Genomic DNA, 15,554 nt, shown 5'->3' with positions numbered 1-15,554 from the left:
AGATAGATGATAGCACCTGAAACCCCACCTCTTTAAGGAATACCTAGGATAGGATAAAGTAATCCTTCTCACCCCCCCCCCCCTTAAAAGATTTAGATGCACTATTGTAAAGTGGCTGTTCCACTGGATGTCATAAGGTGAACGCACCAATTTGTAAGTCGCTCTGGATAAGAGCGTCTGCCTAATGACTTAAATGTAAATGCAAATAGCACCGCTTTTGTTGACATTAACCCCCTATTCTGTGCGCACATCAGAAACCAATGTGATGGTTCAAAGCAGATATTTGAGAGGGGACTGGTCTATCATCTTTATAGGAGTACAGAATCTATATCACATTTTTTGGCTTCCTCCTCAAGAAATGCTGGCGGCCATGACAGAAGCCAAACGCGCGTTGGCTTGGGGATGTTGTTTGATGTGGCTGTTTCTTGGGTATGTCCTTGCCACCACCAAGACACACCCACCTGTCAGAACCTTGACCCCAGGCTGTTTCGCCCCACTCAATCACAACAAACGTCCTGCAGGTTGAGTTCAATAACTACAGACAGATGTTTGGTGAGATGCCAGAGGAAACATTGAATAGGTCAGTAGCCTACAGAGTAAAATGAGAATGCAATTGCTGAATTTATGTAGATATTCGAAAGTAAGTGTTTTGATAATAACTTTCAAATGTAGGAAGAAATCCATGTAGAATAAATAACCCTTAAGTCATTTAGCAGACGCTCTTATCCAGAGCGACTTACAAATTGGTGCTTTCACCTTATGACATCCAGTGGAACAGCCACTTTACAATAGTGCATCTAAGTCTTTTAAGGGGGGGGGGGGGTGAGAAGGATTACTAGGTATTCTTTAAAGAGGTGGGGTTTCAGGTGTCTCCGGAAGGTGGTGATTGACTCCGCTGTCCTGGCGTCGTGAGGGAGTTTGTTCCACCATTGGGGGGCCAGAGCAACGAACAGTTTTGACTGGGCTGAGCGGGAACTGTACTTCCTCAGTGGTAGGGAGGCGAGCAGGCTAGAGGTGGATGAACGCAGTGCCCTTGTTTGGGTGTAGGGCCTGATCAGAGCCTGGAGGTACTGAGGTGCCGTTCCCCTCACAGCTCCGTAGGCAAGCACCATGGTCTTGTAGCGGATGCGAGCTTCAACTGGAAGCCAGTGGAGAGAGCGGAGTGACGTGAGAGAACTTGGGAAGGTTGAACACCAGACGGGCTGCGGCGTTCTGGATGAGTTGTAGGGGTTTAATGGCACAGGCAGGGAGCCCAGCCAACAGCGAGTTGCAGTAATCCAGACGGGAGATGACAAGTGCCTGGATTAGGACCTGCGCCGCTTCCTGTGGGAGGCAGGGTCGTACTCTGCGGATGTTTTAGAGCATGAACCTACAGGAACGGGCCACCGCCTTGATGTTAGTTGAGAACGACAGGGTGTTGTCCAGGATCACGCCAAGGTTCTTAGCGCTCTGGGAGGAGGACACGATGGAGTTGTCAACCGTGATGGCGAGATCATGGAACGGGCAGTCCTTCCCCGGGAGGAAGAGCAGCTCCGTCTTGCCGAGGTTCAGTTAGCTTTAGCAGTGCGGAGCGCCTCCGTGATACAGAGAAGAGCAGTCTCAGTTGAATGACTAGTCTTGAAACCTGACTGATTTGGATCAAGAAGGTCATTCTGAGAGAGATAGCGGGAGAGCTGGCCAAGGACGGCACGTTCAAGAGTTTTGGAGAGAAAAGAAAGAAGGGATACTGGTCTGTAGTTGTTGACATCGGAGGGATCGAGTGTAGGTCTTTTTCAGAAGGTTTTTTCAGGGGTGCAACTCTCGCTCTCTTGAAGACGGGAGGGACGTAGCCAGCGGTCAGGGATGAGTTGATGAGCGAGGTGAGGTAAGGGAGAAGGTCACCGGAAATGGTCTGGAGAAGAGAGGGGATAGGGTCAAGCGGGCAGGTTGTTGGGCGGCCGGCCGTCACAAGACGCGAGATTTCATCTGGAGAGAGAGGGGAGAAAGAGGTCAGAGCACAGGAAGGGCAGTGTGAGCAGAACCAGCGGTGTCGTTTGACTTAGCAAACCAGGATCGGATGTCGTCGACCTTCTTTTCAAAATGGTTGACGAAGTCATCTGCAGAGAGGGAGGAGGGGGGGGGGGGGAGGAGGATTCAGGAGGGAGGAGAAGGTGGCAAAGAGCTTCCTAGGGTTAGAGGCAGATGCTTGGAATTTAGAGTGGTAGAAAGTGGCTTTAGCAGCAGAGACAGAGGAGGAAAATGTAGAGAGGAGGGAGTGAAAGGATGCCTGGTCCGCAGGGAGGCGAGTTTTCCTCCATTTCCGCTCGGCTGCCCGGAGCCCTGTTCAACATAAGTACTGAGTAAAGGGGCTGAAAACGTATGTAAATGTGATATTTCAGTTGTACATTTTTAATAAATTAGCAAACATTTCTAACAACCTGTTTTTGCTTTGTCATTAGGGGAAAGTGTGTAGACTGATGAAGGAAAAAAACTAATGTAATTCATTTTAGAATAAGGCAGTAATGTAACAAAATGTGGAAAAAGTCTGAGGCGATTGTGACTGTCTAAATTACACTAAGAGTGGCTTGGAAATACAATGATCGCTAAAGTAGGCAAATAATTAGTAGGAAATATATATTATGCCAATGTTGCCATTACTGTTACTAGCAAAGTTCTTCAAAAATAGCTACCAATGCCTATGTTTGCCATCTAAAATACGGTGGTCCCTTAATCTTAGTTAGCTGGCTAAAGTTATATTGCAACTTAAGTCAATCTGGCATCACAATCATGGCAAAAGGTTTTCCTAATAATTATTTGCCTTCTTTTGAAATGATAGTGTTTCAAAACCAAATCCGGGTTGTATTGAGGTAGGCTAACATTAGCCAGCTTTCTAGTTAGGGTAGCTAGCTTGCTAAAATGTCAGCTATGCTAGCAATGAGAGTGAAAATGATTATCAAAATACACATAAGCAGATACATAACCAGCAGTCTATGGTCTAGCTACAGGTGTACTCACCACCACTGGGGACCAGCGAACTCCAACGACCTGCTCTGCATGATAGGGTCCTTCGTCAGGGCATGCAAACCAGATGGCTGTGCATCCTGCTTGAAGCAGTCCTTGCATGGTCAATCCATATTGGGCTTTTCAGTCTTAAACGTCTGATCCTTTGAACGCGTTGGAGGTGATGAAATAACGGCGCCCCATTCAATGAAGGGAAGCGAAGTGGACGGAGGGGTGATTTGAACGTGGAGCTTGGCAAAAGGAGGCATGATTTGTTGACATAATTGTAACCAAACCGAATCTTCATTTACTCGTTTTGACCCACCCGTTGTGAACCGCAGCAATTGATCTCTCATGCGGTTATAAAAGGTACAAACATTAACTTCATTTCACCAGTTCAAAAGAAAATAGGAAGCCAACTAGAAAACACATTCAGCCAAACAAAAAATGAATAGTTACATTTTCCAAGGCCTCCACTACCTCAGTTTACAGCAAGTGTAGGGGCCACACTTTTGACAGGAGATGAAAGCTACAGAATGCACATTTGAATAAAAATGTCTAAGCCCTGGTCACCATGCTATGACACAATTCATTCGGGAGGAGGGGTTTCTGCTTTTAAGAGCGACTTACAGTAGTGAGTGCAAACATTTCACATGTTTTATTAGTACTGGTCCCCTGTGGGAATTGAACCCACAACCTTGGCATTGCAAGCGCCATGCTCTACCAACTGAGCCACACGCAACCTTTTCAGACGTCCAACAATTATGCTAGGAGTCAGGCCAAAATCACTCCCAAAGTTCATTCCACATCTTCAACTAGAACCACGCAGGAATAGTCATCTCACCTCAGAGTGGTCACTGCTTTATGATCTAAGACCAACACTTTTTCTCTGATGGACATTCAAATGTAAACGCAATAAGAGAGCAGCTGGTTTGAGTGACGACAGAGGTTGCTCCACCTCACCTTCTCAGGGTCAAACATGGCATTTCTGGATGGGATACTTTGTGTAATGCATATTTTCACGATTCACATTAGTCTTTGAACTTCAATGTGCTGTTAACCTGATAGACGTTAATGGAAAGCATGGGGACGTAGGGTTTTGATCAAAAACGAATTTGCCCAAATATAACATTTTTGCTGGAGTACCCATGTCTATTAACATTTACAGTGCATTCGGAAAGTATTCAGACCCCTACCCTTTTACCACATATTGTTACGTTACAGCCTTATTTTAAAATGGATTAAATAATTTTATGATTTGGAAACACACCGCTCTCTATATAAAAAGGTCCCACAGTTGACAGCGCATGTCAGAGCAAAAACCAAGCCATGAGGTCGAAGGAATTGTCCGTAGACCTCCGAGACAGGATTGTGTTGAAGCACAGATCTGGGGAAGGGTATCAAAAAAATTGGTTTGGAACCACCAAGAACTTCCTAGAGCTGTGCGCCCACCCAAACTGAGCAATCGGGGGAGAAGGGCCTTGGTCAGGGAGGTGACCAAGAACTCGATCACCCTGACAGAGCTCCAGAGTTACTCTGTGGAGATTGGAGAACCTCCCAGAAGGACAACCATCTCTGCAGCACTCTACCAATCAGGCCTTTATGGTAGTGGCCAGAAGGAAGCTACTCCTCAGTAAAAAGGCACAATTACAGTCCACTTGGAGTTTGCCAAAAAAGGACTCTCAGACATTATGGAACAATACATGTTTCAAAATAGCGACCAATTGATTGGTCGACTGAACAGATGACTCTCGGTCGACAAAGATTTGTTTTTTTTTGGTCGAGGACAGCCCGAATACATATAAACTACACGGTCTACATTCCCTTATCACTCTCCGGGGGTAATTATTCACAGCAGCAGAAAAACTATTTTTGATTCAATCATTCGGTAACAGGTATCTTGCATTACATTATGTGTGGTCTCCGCTCTCTTTGTGACATGTTTGGAAATAACTGTCATTGTTTCAGCAGTGTTGCTTTTTATTCTGTAAGGATTGCTAAGGGATTCTTTTACAATGGCACGTCTGGTGTTTTTACAACAGAACACCATATGTGATTTAAAAAAGGGTGGGGTTTAGTCCATTACTACTTCTATACCGACTGTGTGGAGAAAACAATTGTCTTGAATGATCCTATCCCACCCACTAAATCTTTGAGTGACTGACAAATAAGAGGGTTACACTAATGAGAGTAGAAAGAGTAGGGGCACTAGGGCAGAGTCAATCTCTGTAACCAAGTCTTTGAAAACTAGTGGAGAGAACAGAAAGAGAGACTAAGACCACATCCTTGACGATATTACACATTCTGAGCAGTGATGCACCGATTTGACATTTTTGGCTGATACTGATCGGTACATCCGAACATCACACCTGCGAGACAGGTACAGGATGGCAACAACTGTCCGACTTACACCAGGAAAGCACAATCCCTCAATTAGTCTTCAGACTGTTCGCAATAGACAGAGAGGCTGGACTGAGGGCTCGTAGGCCTGTTGTAAGGCAGGTCCTCACCAGACATCACCGGCAACAACATTGCCTACGGGCTCAAACCCACCATCGCTGGAGCAGACAGGACTGGCAAAAAGTGCTCTTCACCGACGAGCCGCGGTTTTGTCTCACCAGAGGTGATGGTCGGATTTGCGTTTATCGTCAAAGGAATGAGCGTTACACCGAGGCCTGTACTCTGGAGCGGGATCAATTTGGAGCTGGAACGTCCGTCATGGTCGGGGGTGGTGTGTCACAGCATCATCGGACTGAGCTTGTTGTCATTGTAGGAAATCTCAATGCCGTGCGTTACAGGGAAGACAACATCCTCTCTCATGTGGTACCCTTCCTGCAGGCTCATCCTCATATGACCATCCAGCATGACAACGCCACCAGCCATATTGCTCGTTTTGTGCGTGATTTCTTGCAAGACAGGAATGTCAGTGTTCTGTCATGACCAGTGAAGAGCCCGGATCTCAATCCCATTGAGCACGTCTGGGACCTGTTGGATCAGAGGGTGAGGGCTAGGGCCATTCCCCCAGAAATGTCCGGGAACTTGCAGGTGCCTTGGTGGAAGAGTGGGGTAACATGTCACAGCAATAACTGACAAATCCGGTGCAGTCCATGAGGAGATGCACTGCAGTATTTAATGCAGCTGGTGGCCACAGCAGATACTGACTGACTTTTGATTTTGAATCCCCCTTTGTTTAGGGACACATTATTCAATTTCTGTTAGTCACATGTCTGTGGAACTTGTTCAGTGTATGTCCAGTTGTTGAATCTTATGTTCATACAAATATTTACACATGTTAAGTTTACTGAAAATAAACGCAGTTGACAGTGAGAGGACGTTTCTTTTTTTGCTGAGTTTAGGTATGCATGGTAGCTTTGACATCAGTTTTTAACATCGGCGTTAAACTAGACAGACATCGGGCCGATACCAATGTTGGCATTTTTAGCTAATATCGGACGATTCCGATATATTGTGCATCCCTAATTCTGAGTAATGGAATGTGAGTACTAGCAAGTATTTACAATTAATAATATAATTTAGAACCCAAACACAGCAAGACTTTAGCTTGCAGAGCCCTACCTGCAACACACACCACACACACACGTCAACCCCCATACCAGTCAAGTGGGTTGAACTATTTGCCACACGCACACACACACAACCTTTCAACCCCCAGCTATTCCCAGTTCCCACAACAGTCAAGTGGGTTAAATTATTGGCCAGGCTACAGTGATAACTGTGGCACTTTGCATAGAGTGGGCAAGAAACTCTACTACACCATGACTCATGTCCTAGCAACAACATTCCCAGCCATGACAATGGGCACGCTTAGAGACTTCAACCATGGGTAAGTCAGTTTATTGACCGGAAAATCTATGGAATAGACACCATGGCCTTGGGCTGGGAGACATGGCCTAAAATCATATATATATCTCAGTTGTTTTAAAACTATGGATGATTCATGATCTATAGCTAAATGTTCTCTGCAAAAAAGCTTTGTTGTATAATAAAAAGGTCAAATACACTGCATTTCAAAACACTCAGTAATAATATAATGGAATTCAAGTCGTGTGAAGTTATACCTAGGCTAAATATAAACCTTCCACAATCATAAGACACACTAATTACTTATTCAAAATATTTGTACCAGTTTTTTTGCAATAATCACTGATCTGGCTTTCAAGTCAGTCCATTAAAGTATTTTTGTTACAAATTTAACCAGAATCATGCATAGTGCACATTCACTAACAATTATTAACTTTGTAGCAGGCATTATAGAAAAAGAACACAGCTCTCAAACAATCTCTCAACCACAAGCCCACGTGCTAGTGCCAGCTAATCTCTATATTTCAAGTTTAGCCAACTTGAATCTGTTTGCTAGCCAACAAGACAGAACAGTTAAATGGTTATGAACACACTCTTCTGTCTGTCTCCAGCTGTTTGAACAGCATGCTAGCTTGTCCACTTTTTGAAATCAAGTGGCCTACCTTCTCAGAAAGAGAACGAGTTGCCAAATCCGTATATCTGGGATGGGCAACTAAAGGCCCAACTAAAGGCCCACGGATTAAATTCCCAACAAAAAATGTATCCGATTAATTTAGGAACTCAGTCGACATTGCAAAGAAAGAATGGTAGAATACACAAGGAACAATTTCGAAAGTGTGTTGGGCATCAGCAGTTTCTCTTATATGTCAATGTATTGTTTTTTGTTTTTATCCCAGCCCCTGTCCCCGCAGGAAGCCTTTTGCTTTCTGGTAGGCCATCATTGTAAATAAGAATTTGTTCTTAACTGACTTGCCTAGTTAAATAAAAGGTTAACAAAAAAATGTGCACGTCAGCTACCAAGCTTTTACTCCCGAGCCATAAGACATTTCGCTCCGCCACCAGGAATATTTGTAGAATTGCAGTAGACTTGCTTTAAAACTGCAAATTTGCTCTACACTCTATGGCAAACTGTGTGGAATTGATCAAATTTAACAAAAATTATGTTGAATGTGGGAATGCGAGCAACTGCAGCCCCTCATGAGTTCAGATGTTTTCTGGTACTGGAATGCCGCGCACGACAAACTAAAGCATTCCACAATAAATGTTCGTTAATTCTCCCATTTTAGCAGTGTCTGCTCTGCGCAATTTGAGTAGTTGAGACATAAAAATGGTATCTTTACAAAGGTTGGATCAAACCTCAAATGCATAGCTAGTTGAAGACCCTTCTCAGAGGAAGAAGTGATCTCATCTTTGTTGTTGTGGCAGGGGGAGCTACTTGTGTGTGTGTGTGTGTGTGTGTGTGTGTGTGTGTGTGTAAACAGAGAGGAAGAGGTGACCCGAGAGGTATCACTCTCACCAAATTCTGTCCAATATAAACTCAATGCGTTTCTCTGGGCTTATTTTGGCCTAAACTTGGTCGCCTGCCTTCCCACCGTTGGAATATCACGCAAAAACATACATTCGCCCAGCTCTAACTGCGCCACCTGAACAGTATGAGCATGGTAGCTATTCACTGCTTGTCATACCTGTGGAAGCTGCCATTGACCTTGATTGACGAACCATCAAACAGGCAAAGCATAAATATAGGACTAAGATTGAATCCTACTACACCGGCTCCGAAGCTCGTCGGATGTGGCAGGTCTTGCAAAATATTATGGACAACAAAGGGTTGCTGAATTACTTCTATGCTTGCTTCGAAGCAAGCAACACTGAAGCATGTATGAGAGCAGCAGCTGTTCCAGACGACTGTGTGATCACGCTCACCGTAGCCGATGTGAGTAAGATCGTCAAACAGTTCAACATTCACAGGTCGCAGGGCCAGACAGATTCCCAGGAAGTGTACTCTGATTCACTTAAATGTTTTACCTGTTCCTGGCCAAGTCCGTAATAAATACATGTTTCAAGCATACCACCATAGTCTCTGAGCCCAAGAACACCAAGGTAACCTGCCTAAATGACTGCCGACACATAGCACTCACGTCTGTAGCCATGAAATGTTTTGAAAGGCTTGTCATGACTCACATCGCCCCCATCATCACAGAAACCCTAGACCCACTCCATTTTGCATACTGCCCCAACAGATCCACAGATGATGCCGTCTCTATTGCACTCCACACTGTCCTTTTCCACCTGGACAAAAGGAGCACCTACATGAGAATGCTGTTCATTGACTACAGGTCAGCGTTTAACAGCATAGTGCCCTCAAAGCTAATCACTAAGCTAAGGACCCTGAGACAAAACACATCCCTCTGCAACTGGATCCTGGACTTCCTGACGGGCCACCCCCAGTTGGTAAGGGTAGGCAACAACACATGTGCCATGCTGATCCTCAACAAGGGGGCCATTCAGGGGTGCGTGCCCAGCCCCCTCCTGTACTCCCTGTTCCCCCACAACTGTGTGGCCAAGCATGACTCCAACACCATCATTGCTGACGACACAATGGTGGTAGGCCTCATCACCGACAATGATGAGACAGCCTATTGGGAGGAGGTCAGAGACCTGGAAGTGTGGTGCCAGAACAAACCCTCCCTCAAGAAAAAGGAGATGATCGTGGACTACAGGAAAAGGAGGGCAGAGCACGCCCCAATTCTCATCGACAGGGCTGTAATGGAGCAGGTTGAGAGCTTCAAGTTCCTTGGTGTCTACATCAACATACTATCATGGTCCAAACACACCAAGACAGTCGTGAAGAGGGCATAACAATGCCTATTCCCCCTCAGGAGACTGAAAAGATTTGGCATGAGTCCTCAGATCCTGAAAAAGTTCTACAGCTGCACCAGAGAGCAGAGAGCACTGGATGCATCATTGCCTAGTATGGCAACTGCTCGGACATCGGCCGCAAGGCGCTACAGAAGGTAGTGTGTACTGCCCAGTATATCACTAGGGCCAAGATTCCTGCCATCCAGGACATCTAAACCAGGCGGTGACAGAGGAAGGCCCTAAACATTGCCAAAGTATCCAGTCACCCTAGTCATTGAATGTTCTCTCTGCTACTGCACGGCAAGCGGTACCGGAATGCAAAGTCTGGGTCCAAAAGGCTTCTTAACAGCTTTTACCCCTAAGGCATAATTCTGCCGAACAGCTAATCAAATGGCCACCTGGACTATTTCCCCCCCATTTTTTACTCTGCAGCTACTCGATGTTTATTATCTATGCATAGTCACGCTACCCTACCCACAGTGCCTTGTAAAACGTGCAAGTATTCATACCCCCTTGGAGTTTTTCCAATTTTGTTGCATTAAAATTTAAATTGATTTTGATTTCATGTAATGGACATACACAAAATAGTCCAAATTGGTGAAGTGAAATAAAAAATTAAATAAAACTTGTGCATATGTCTTCACCCCCTTTGCTATGAAGCCCCTAAATAAGATCTGGTACAACCAATTGCCTTCAGAAGTCACATAATTTGTCAAATAAAGTCCACCTGTGTGCAATCAAAGTATCACATGATCCGTCACATGATCTCAGTACATACAGTTGAAGTCGGAAGTTTACATACACCTAAGCCAAATACATTTAAACTCAGTTGTTCACAATTCCTGACATTTAATCCTAGTGAAAATCCCCTGGCTTAGGTCAGTTAGGATCACCACTTTATTTTACGAATGTGAAATGTCAGAATAATAGTAGAGAGAATGATTTATGAATGCTTTTATTTATTTTATCACATTCCCAGTGGGTCAGAAGTTTACATACACTCAATTAGTATTTGATAGCATTGCCTTAAAATTGTTTAACTTGGGTCAAACTTTTCAGGTAGCCTTCCACAAGCTTCCCACAATAAGTTGGGTGAATTTTGGCCTATCCCTCCTGACAGAGCTGCTGTAACTGAGTCAGGTTTACAGGACTCCTTGCTGGCATATGCTTTTTCAGGTCTACCCACACATTTTCTATGGGATTGAGGTCAGGGCTTTGTGATTTCCACTCCAATACCTTGACTTTGTTGTCCTGAAGCCATTTTGCCACAACTTTGGAAGTATGCTTGGGGTCATTGTCCATTTGGAAGACACATTTGCAACCAAGCTTTAAAACTTCCTGACTGATGTTTTGATTTTGCTTCAATATATCCACATAATTTTCCTCCTCATGATGCCATCTATTTTGTGAAGTGCACCAGTCCCTCCATCAGCAAAGCATCCCCAAAAACATGATGCTGCCACACCCGTGCTTCATGGTTGGGATGGTGTTCTTCGGCTTGCAAGCCTCCCCCTTTTGCTCCAAACATAACAATGGTCATTATGGCCAAACAGTTCTATTTTTGTTTCATCAGACCAGAGGACATTTCTCCAAAAAGTATGATATTTGCCCCCATGTTCAGTTGCAAACAGTAGTCTTGCTTTTTTATGGCGGTTTTGGAGCAGTGGCTTCTTTCAGGTTGTCGATATAGGACTCATTTTACTGTGGATATAGATACTTTTGTACCGGTTTCCTCCAGCATCTACACAAGATCCTTTGCTGTTGTTCTGGGTTTGATATGCACTTTTCGCACCAAAGTACATTCATCTCTAAGAGACATAATGTGTCTCCTTCCTGAGCGGTATGATGGCTGCGTGGTCCCATGGTGTTTATACTTGCGTACTATTGTTTGTACAGATGAACGTGGTACCTTCAGGCGTTTGGAAATTGCTCCCAAGGATGAACCAGAGTTGTGGAGGTCTTACATTTTTTTTCTGAGGTCTTGGCTGATTTCTTTTGATTTTCCCATGACGTCAAGCAAAGAGACACTGAGTTTGAAGGTAGGCCTTGAAATACATCCACAGGTACACCATCAATTGACTCAAATTATGTCAATTAGCCTTTCAGTAGCTTCTAAAGCCATGACATCATTTTCTGGAATTTTCCAAGCTGTTTAAAAGGCACAGTCAACTTAGTGTATGTCATCTTCTGACCCACTGGAATTGTGATATAGTGAATTATAAGTGAAATAATCTGTCTGTTGTTGGAAGAATGACTTGTGTCATGCACAAAGTAGATGTCCTAACTGACTTGCCAAAATTATAGTTTCTTAAAAAGATACTTGTGGAGTGGTTGAAAAACGAGTTTTAATGACTCCAACCTAAGTGTTTGTAAATTTACGAATTCAACTGTATATTGAGAATACAGTGTATAAAAACACAGTACAAAACCCCATAGCACATTGGATAGAATTGCAGGAAATTAGCTGCAGGTGTCCGGAATATGAATAATATGTGTGTATTAGAGGTCGACCGATTATGATTATTCAACACCGATAGCAATTATTGGAGAATCAAAAAAATCTGATACCGATTAATTGGCCATTTTTTTAAAATTTATTTGTAATAATGACAATTACAACAATACTGAATGAACACTTATTTTAACTTAATATAATACATCAATAAAAGCAATTTAGCCTCAAATAAGTATTCACCAAACTAATGGCACCATAAGCTCCACGGCATTGTCGCTAACATTGTATTTTCAACTGGAATTAGAGTGTTTCTGAAGTATTTGCTGCCAACGTGGCACCTTGTAAAAGTCTGAAGGCTTTATCAGAGGCACTGGTCTCAACAATACACCGTTTAAAATGGAAAAATGTATACCAATGAGCTAGGTAAAGTGAACATGATTCAATTCTAGTTTGACTTGGTTCTTATGTAGCAATAGTTATTTAAATCATGTGAAAGACATTTGGACCAAATTATACAGGTGTAAAATATCCCAACTCGTTGGACATAACACCTACTCACAGTATTACACCACTAAGCTTTCCCTTGTGAGTTCTTACTACTATTAACACAATACCAAGCGTCATTAATGATTGCAAAACATTTATTACATTTATGTAGATAATGCTCCCCAATCTATCAATTTCGACTACAGCTTCTATGAGGTAAGTGAGTAAAGTGTCGATCTCCTCCCTGTATTCAATCTGACAGCTGTACAATTCAATGGACAGAACTTTGAAAAATTAAATAATGGGCTGCAGTGAGATTCAGAGATTCAGAATGGAACTATTCCATACTATTCCAATTCCAATTATGTAACTCCACTTTCTTAAGACTAGTGTGCACTGCAGAGCTTAGTACACTCCAGAGAAGAGCTGGGCGATATGAACAAAAATACATACTGATAAATCAAACAATTTTTTACCATAACTACGCTCTCTTGATGTAGGCATATTCACTGCAAATGGCGCGCACTGCAGGAGCATCAAAACCATACTAACTAGATCCTAATCCGGTTGAGAAGTGGTGCACTCAACACAAACTCAATATTAAGAGGTGAGAAATACATTCTATATTTATAGAAAGCTGTGACACTCCTCTCTATAACTACAATAGTAGCTGCTTTGAAAAATGTATTTTTCCCCGCAATAGCATTTTGAGCAAAGGTCATTCTTGTGCTTCAGTTCCTATGTGCGCACGGTTGGGAGAGAGAGTGAGAGTCAGCAGCCCACAGTGAAACAGGGATAGGCACATAAACTTTCATAGCAAGTATTAAGATAATGCATAGGCTATTACTGTTGACTAAATAATGGTTTTAGAACAATCTACAGAAACAGTTGTGTAGTAAATGACCAACATAATCAAATGCTTCGGTAAGAGGAAGGCAATGTCGGTGATGTTAATTTTCATTTTATCAACCCAGCTCTACTCAAGGGTCCCCATCCCAACCTCTGGTTAGATATGAAGCAAGACACTGGACAAACAGTGAAGGAATGTGAGTTCTGAGGGCAGACTTTGGACTTGAGAAAGCCCCTGTCAACAGACCAAAGCCATTCTGTGCACATCAAAGTGGAATTATAAGTTCAGATGAAAGATATCGTTATCTTTGCATCCTGACCTGATTATCGACAGACTAGGTCTCAATCACAATTCAATTTTTATTGGGTATAGAATGTCAATCCAGCACATAGTGTTTGCTTGTGGAACTATGCTATCCATGGGACTATGCTATGGAACACACTTTCACTGAGCAACTATCACTGAATCGACCAAAATCTTAAAAACACAGTTCAACATAATTCACCAAATACCAATGAAAACTAATTGTATCATTACTTTCACCAATATTTTTGCCTTAGAGCAGGGGTTCTCAAACTTTTTTGGAATGGGGACCCCTCTGGTGATGGCAAATTAATCAGGGACCTCATCATAATCAGAAAACAACTAGTGGAGTTTTACTAGGACTTCTGCAGTGCATGGCCGGACTAACCAAATCTGCGGCAATGGCTAGGAACATTTTAAAGATTTGGCTCTTGTCATCAGAGAGAACATTTTGCCGTTTCCAAGCCACTTTCCTGCAAATATACACATTTTGTAATTGGACAGAGAGATTTTTTGTGGATGCAGCTTTAAAGGTCCAATGCAGGAAAACTGAAAATTTGCTCTTATTGGCCAAGAGGTGTGGAACTCTTGTTATTGGTCTATAAGATCACATGGAATTAAATATGTCAATCACTCAGTCCATTTACACTTATTTCAGAAAAAAACGTGCAGGGATGATCAAATGAAATAATTCAGAAAGCCTTGCAAGTTGAAATACAGCCTGAGGTTGTTTATTAACCGGTACACCTGCAACTCTTTTCTCCCCTGATGGTTCCTTATCAGCAGTGCCAATATAAAATAACTCATACAATAAATATTGACTCGAAGAAAGTAATCTACCGTCCACAATAAGAAACGACACGGACAATGTTTCTAATAGCTGACGCTGGTTACATTATAGCACAGTTACATCATCGCAAACAGCATTTCCCAAATAACTGTAGATTATTTTCAGGACAAAAGGTAATTTAGCATAGACAGGCCTACTGACAGCCCCTACCTTACATTAGCCTACAGGTGTCAACCTTCCAATAGTTTTGGTCAATGAAAGCTGTAAAACCATCGTCTAAGTGTATTTCAATATTTTACTGTTTTATTAAAACTGTATCCCTACATTACCAACAATCTTCCCAAACGTTTCTGTCAACGGTAACATTACGACGTTTCGAGAGACAAAGACCCAACAAGTTGTAGACATCTGAGCAGCTACATTTCCAAATTGTTTATAGTTTTTCTTAGGGCTTACCTGGCCATTGCGATGCTACTGGTGTCAGAAGAACCAGGACAAAGCACAGTGGTGGCCACGAGCAACACCTGCAACGAGGTAGCACATCGTGTATTAAATTAATAATCATATCTTTCGATTTCTTTACATCCCCCAAGAGCGTAAATGAATTAAAAAATACCTCATTTCAATCTCTGTTTTGGTAGTGACCAAGTTCAAAGGCTACATGTGATTTCTGAGCAAATAAATGTAAAACTTTTCGCTATTTCCCTGGTCCCCCACGATTGATTCCAAGCCGGTTGAACAGCTGATGCTCGGCTGTCGGCTCTGCTGGTTACAGAGAAAATTGTGGGAGAGAAAAGTGACCTACATATTCTGACAAAGGAGAATCCTTCTGGGTCCTAAAGAGTGTGCGGTTTTTATCTGACTGTAGGGGCCTTCTGCGTCTTCTTCTTCAATGAGGTTTAGTGGCGGTTGGCATCCAATAAATGTTGCATTACCGCCACCTATTACACTGTAGGATAACTCCCTTACACCACTTAACACACCCTGTAACTCTTCTGAGGAAAAGTCTT

The 15,554-nt window shown here is 42.9% G+C and overlaps 1 protein-coding gene and 1 non-coding gene across 2 annotated transcripts in view; both read right to left on the bottom strand.

Moving 5' to 3' along the window:
- Positions 1-15,336, bottom strand: part of LOC115131144 (collagen alpha-1(XVIII) chain-like) — a 180,355-nt gene extending 165,019 nt beyond the window's left edge. The window contains exons 1-2 of the mRNA XM_029662980.2: positions 15,161-15,336; positions 15,001-15,068 (exon numbers count right to left, since the gene is read on the bottom strand). Of these exons, the coding sequence (XP_029518840.1) occupies positions 15,001-15,068; positions 15,161-15,165 (73 nt within the window). The 5' untranslated portion in view covers positions 15,166-15,336. The remainder of the gene's footprint in view (positions 1-15,000; positions 15,069-15,160) is intronic.
- On the bottom strand, positions 3,648-3,723 carry trnaa-ugc (transfer RNA alanine (anticodon UGC)). Its single transcript has one exon. It is a non-coding gene; the product is annotated as a tRNA-Ala (tRNA).
- Positions 15,337-15,554: the final 218 nt, after the last annotated feature.

This window comes from Oncorhynchus nerka, linkage group LG1 (genome assembly GCF_034236695.1).
Source record: "Oncorhynchus nerka isolate Pitt River linkage group LG1, Oner_Uvic_2.0, whole genome shotgun sequence".
In the NCBI taxonomy this organism is placed as follows: domain Eukaryota; kingdom Metazoa; phylum Chordata; class Actinopteri; order Salmoniformes; family Salmonidae; genus Oncorhynchus; species Oncorhynchus nerka.
This window is presented reverse-complemented; position numbering and strand designations above follow the sequence as displayed.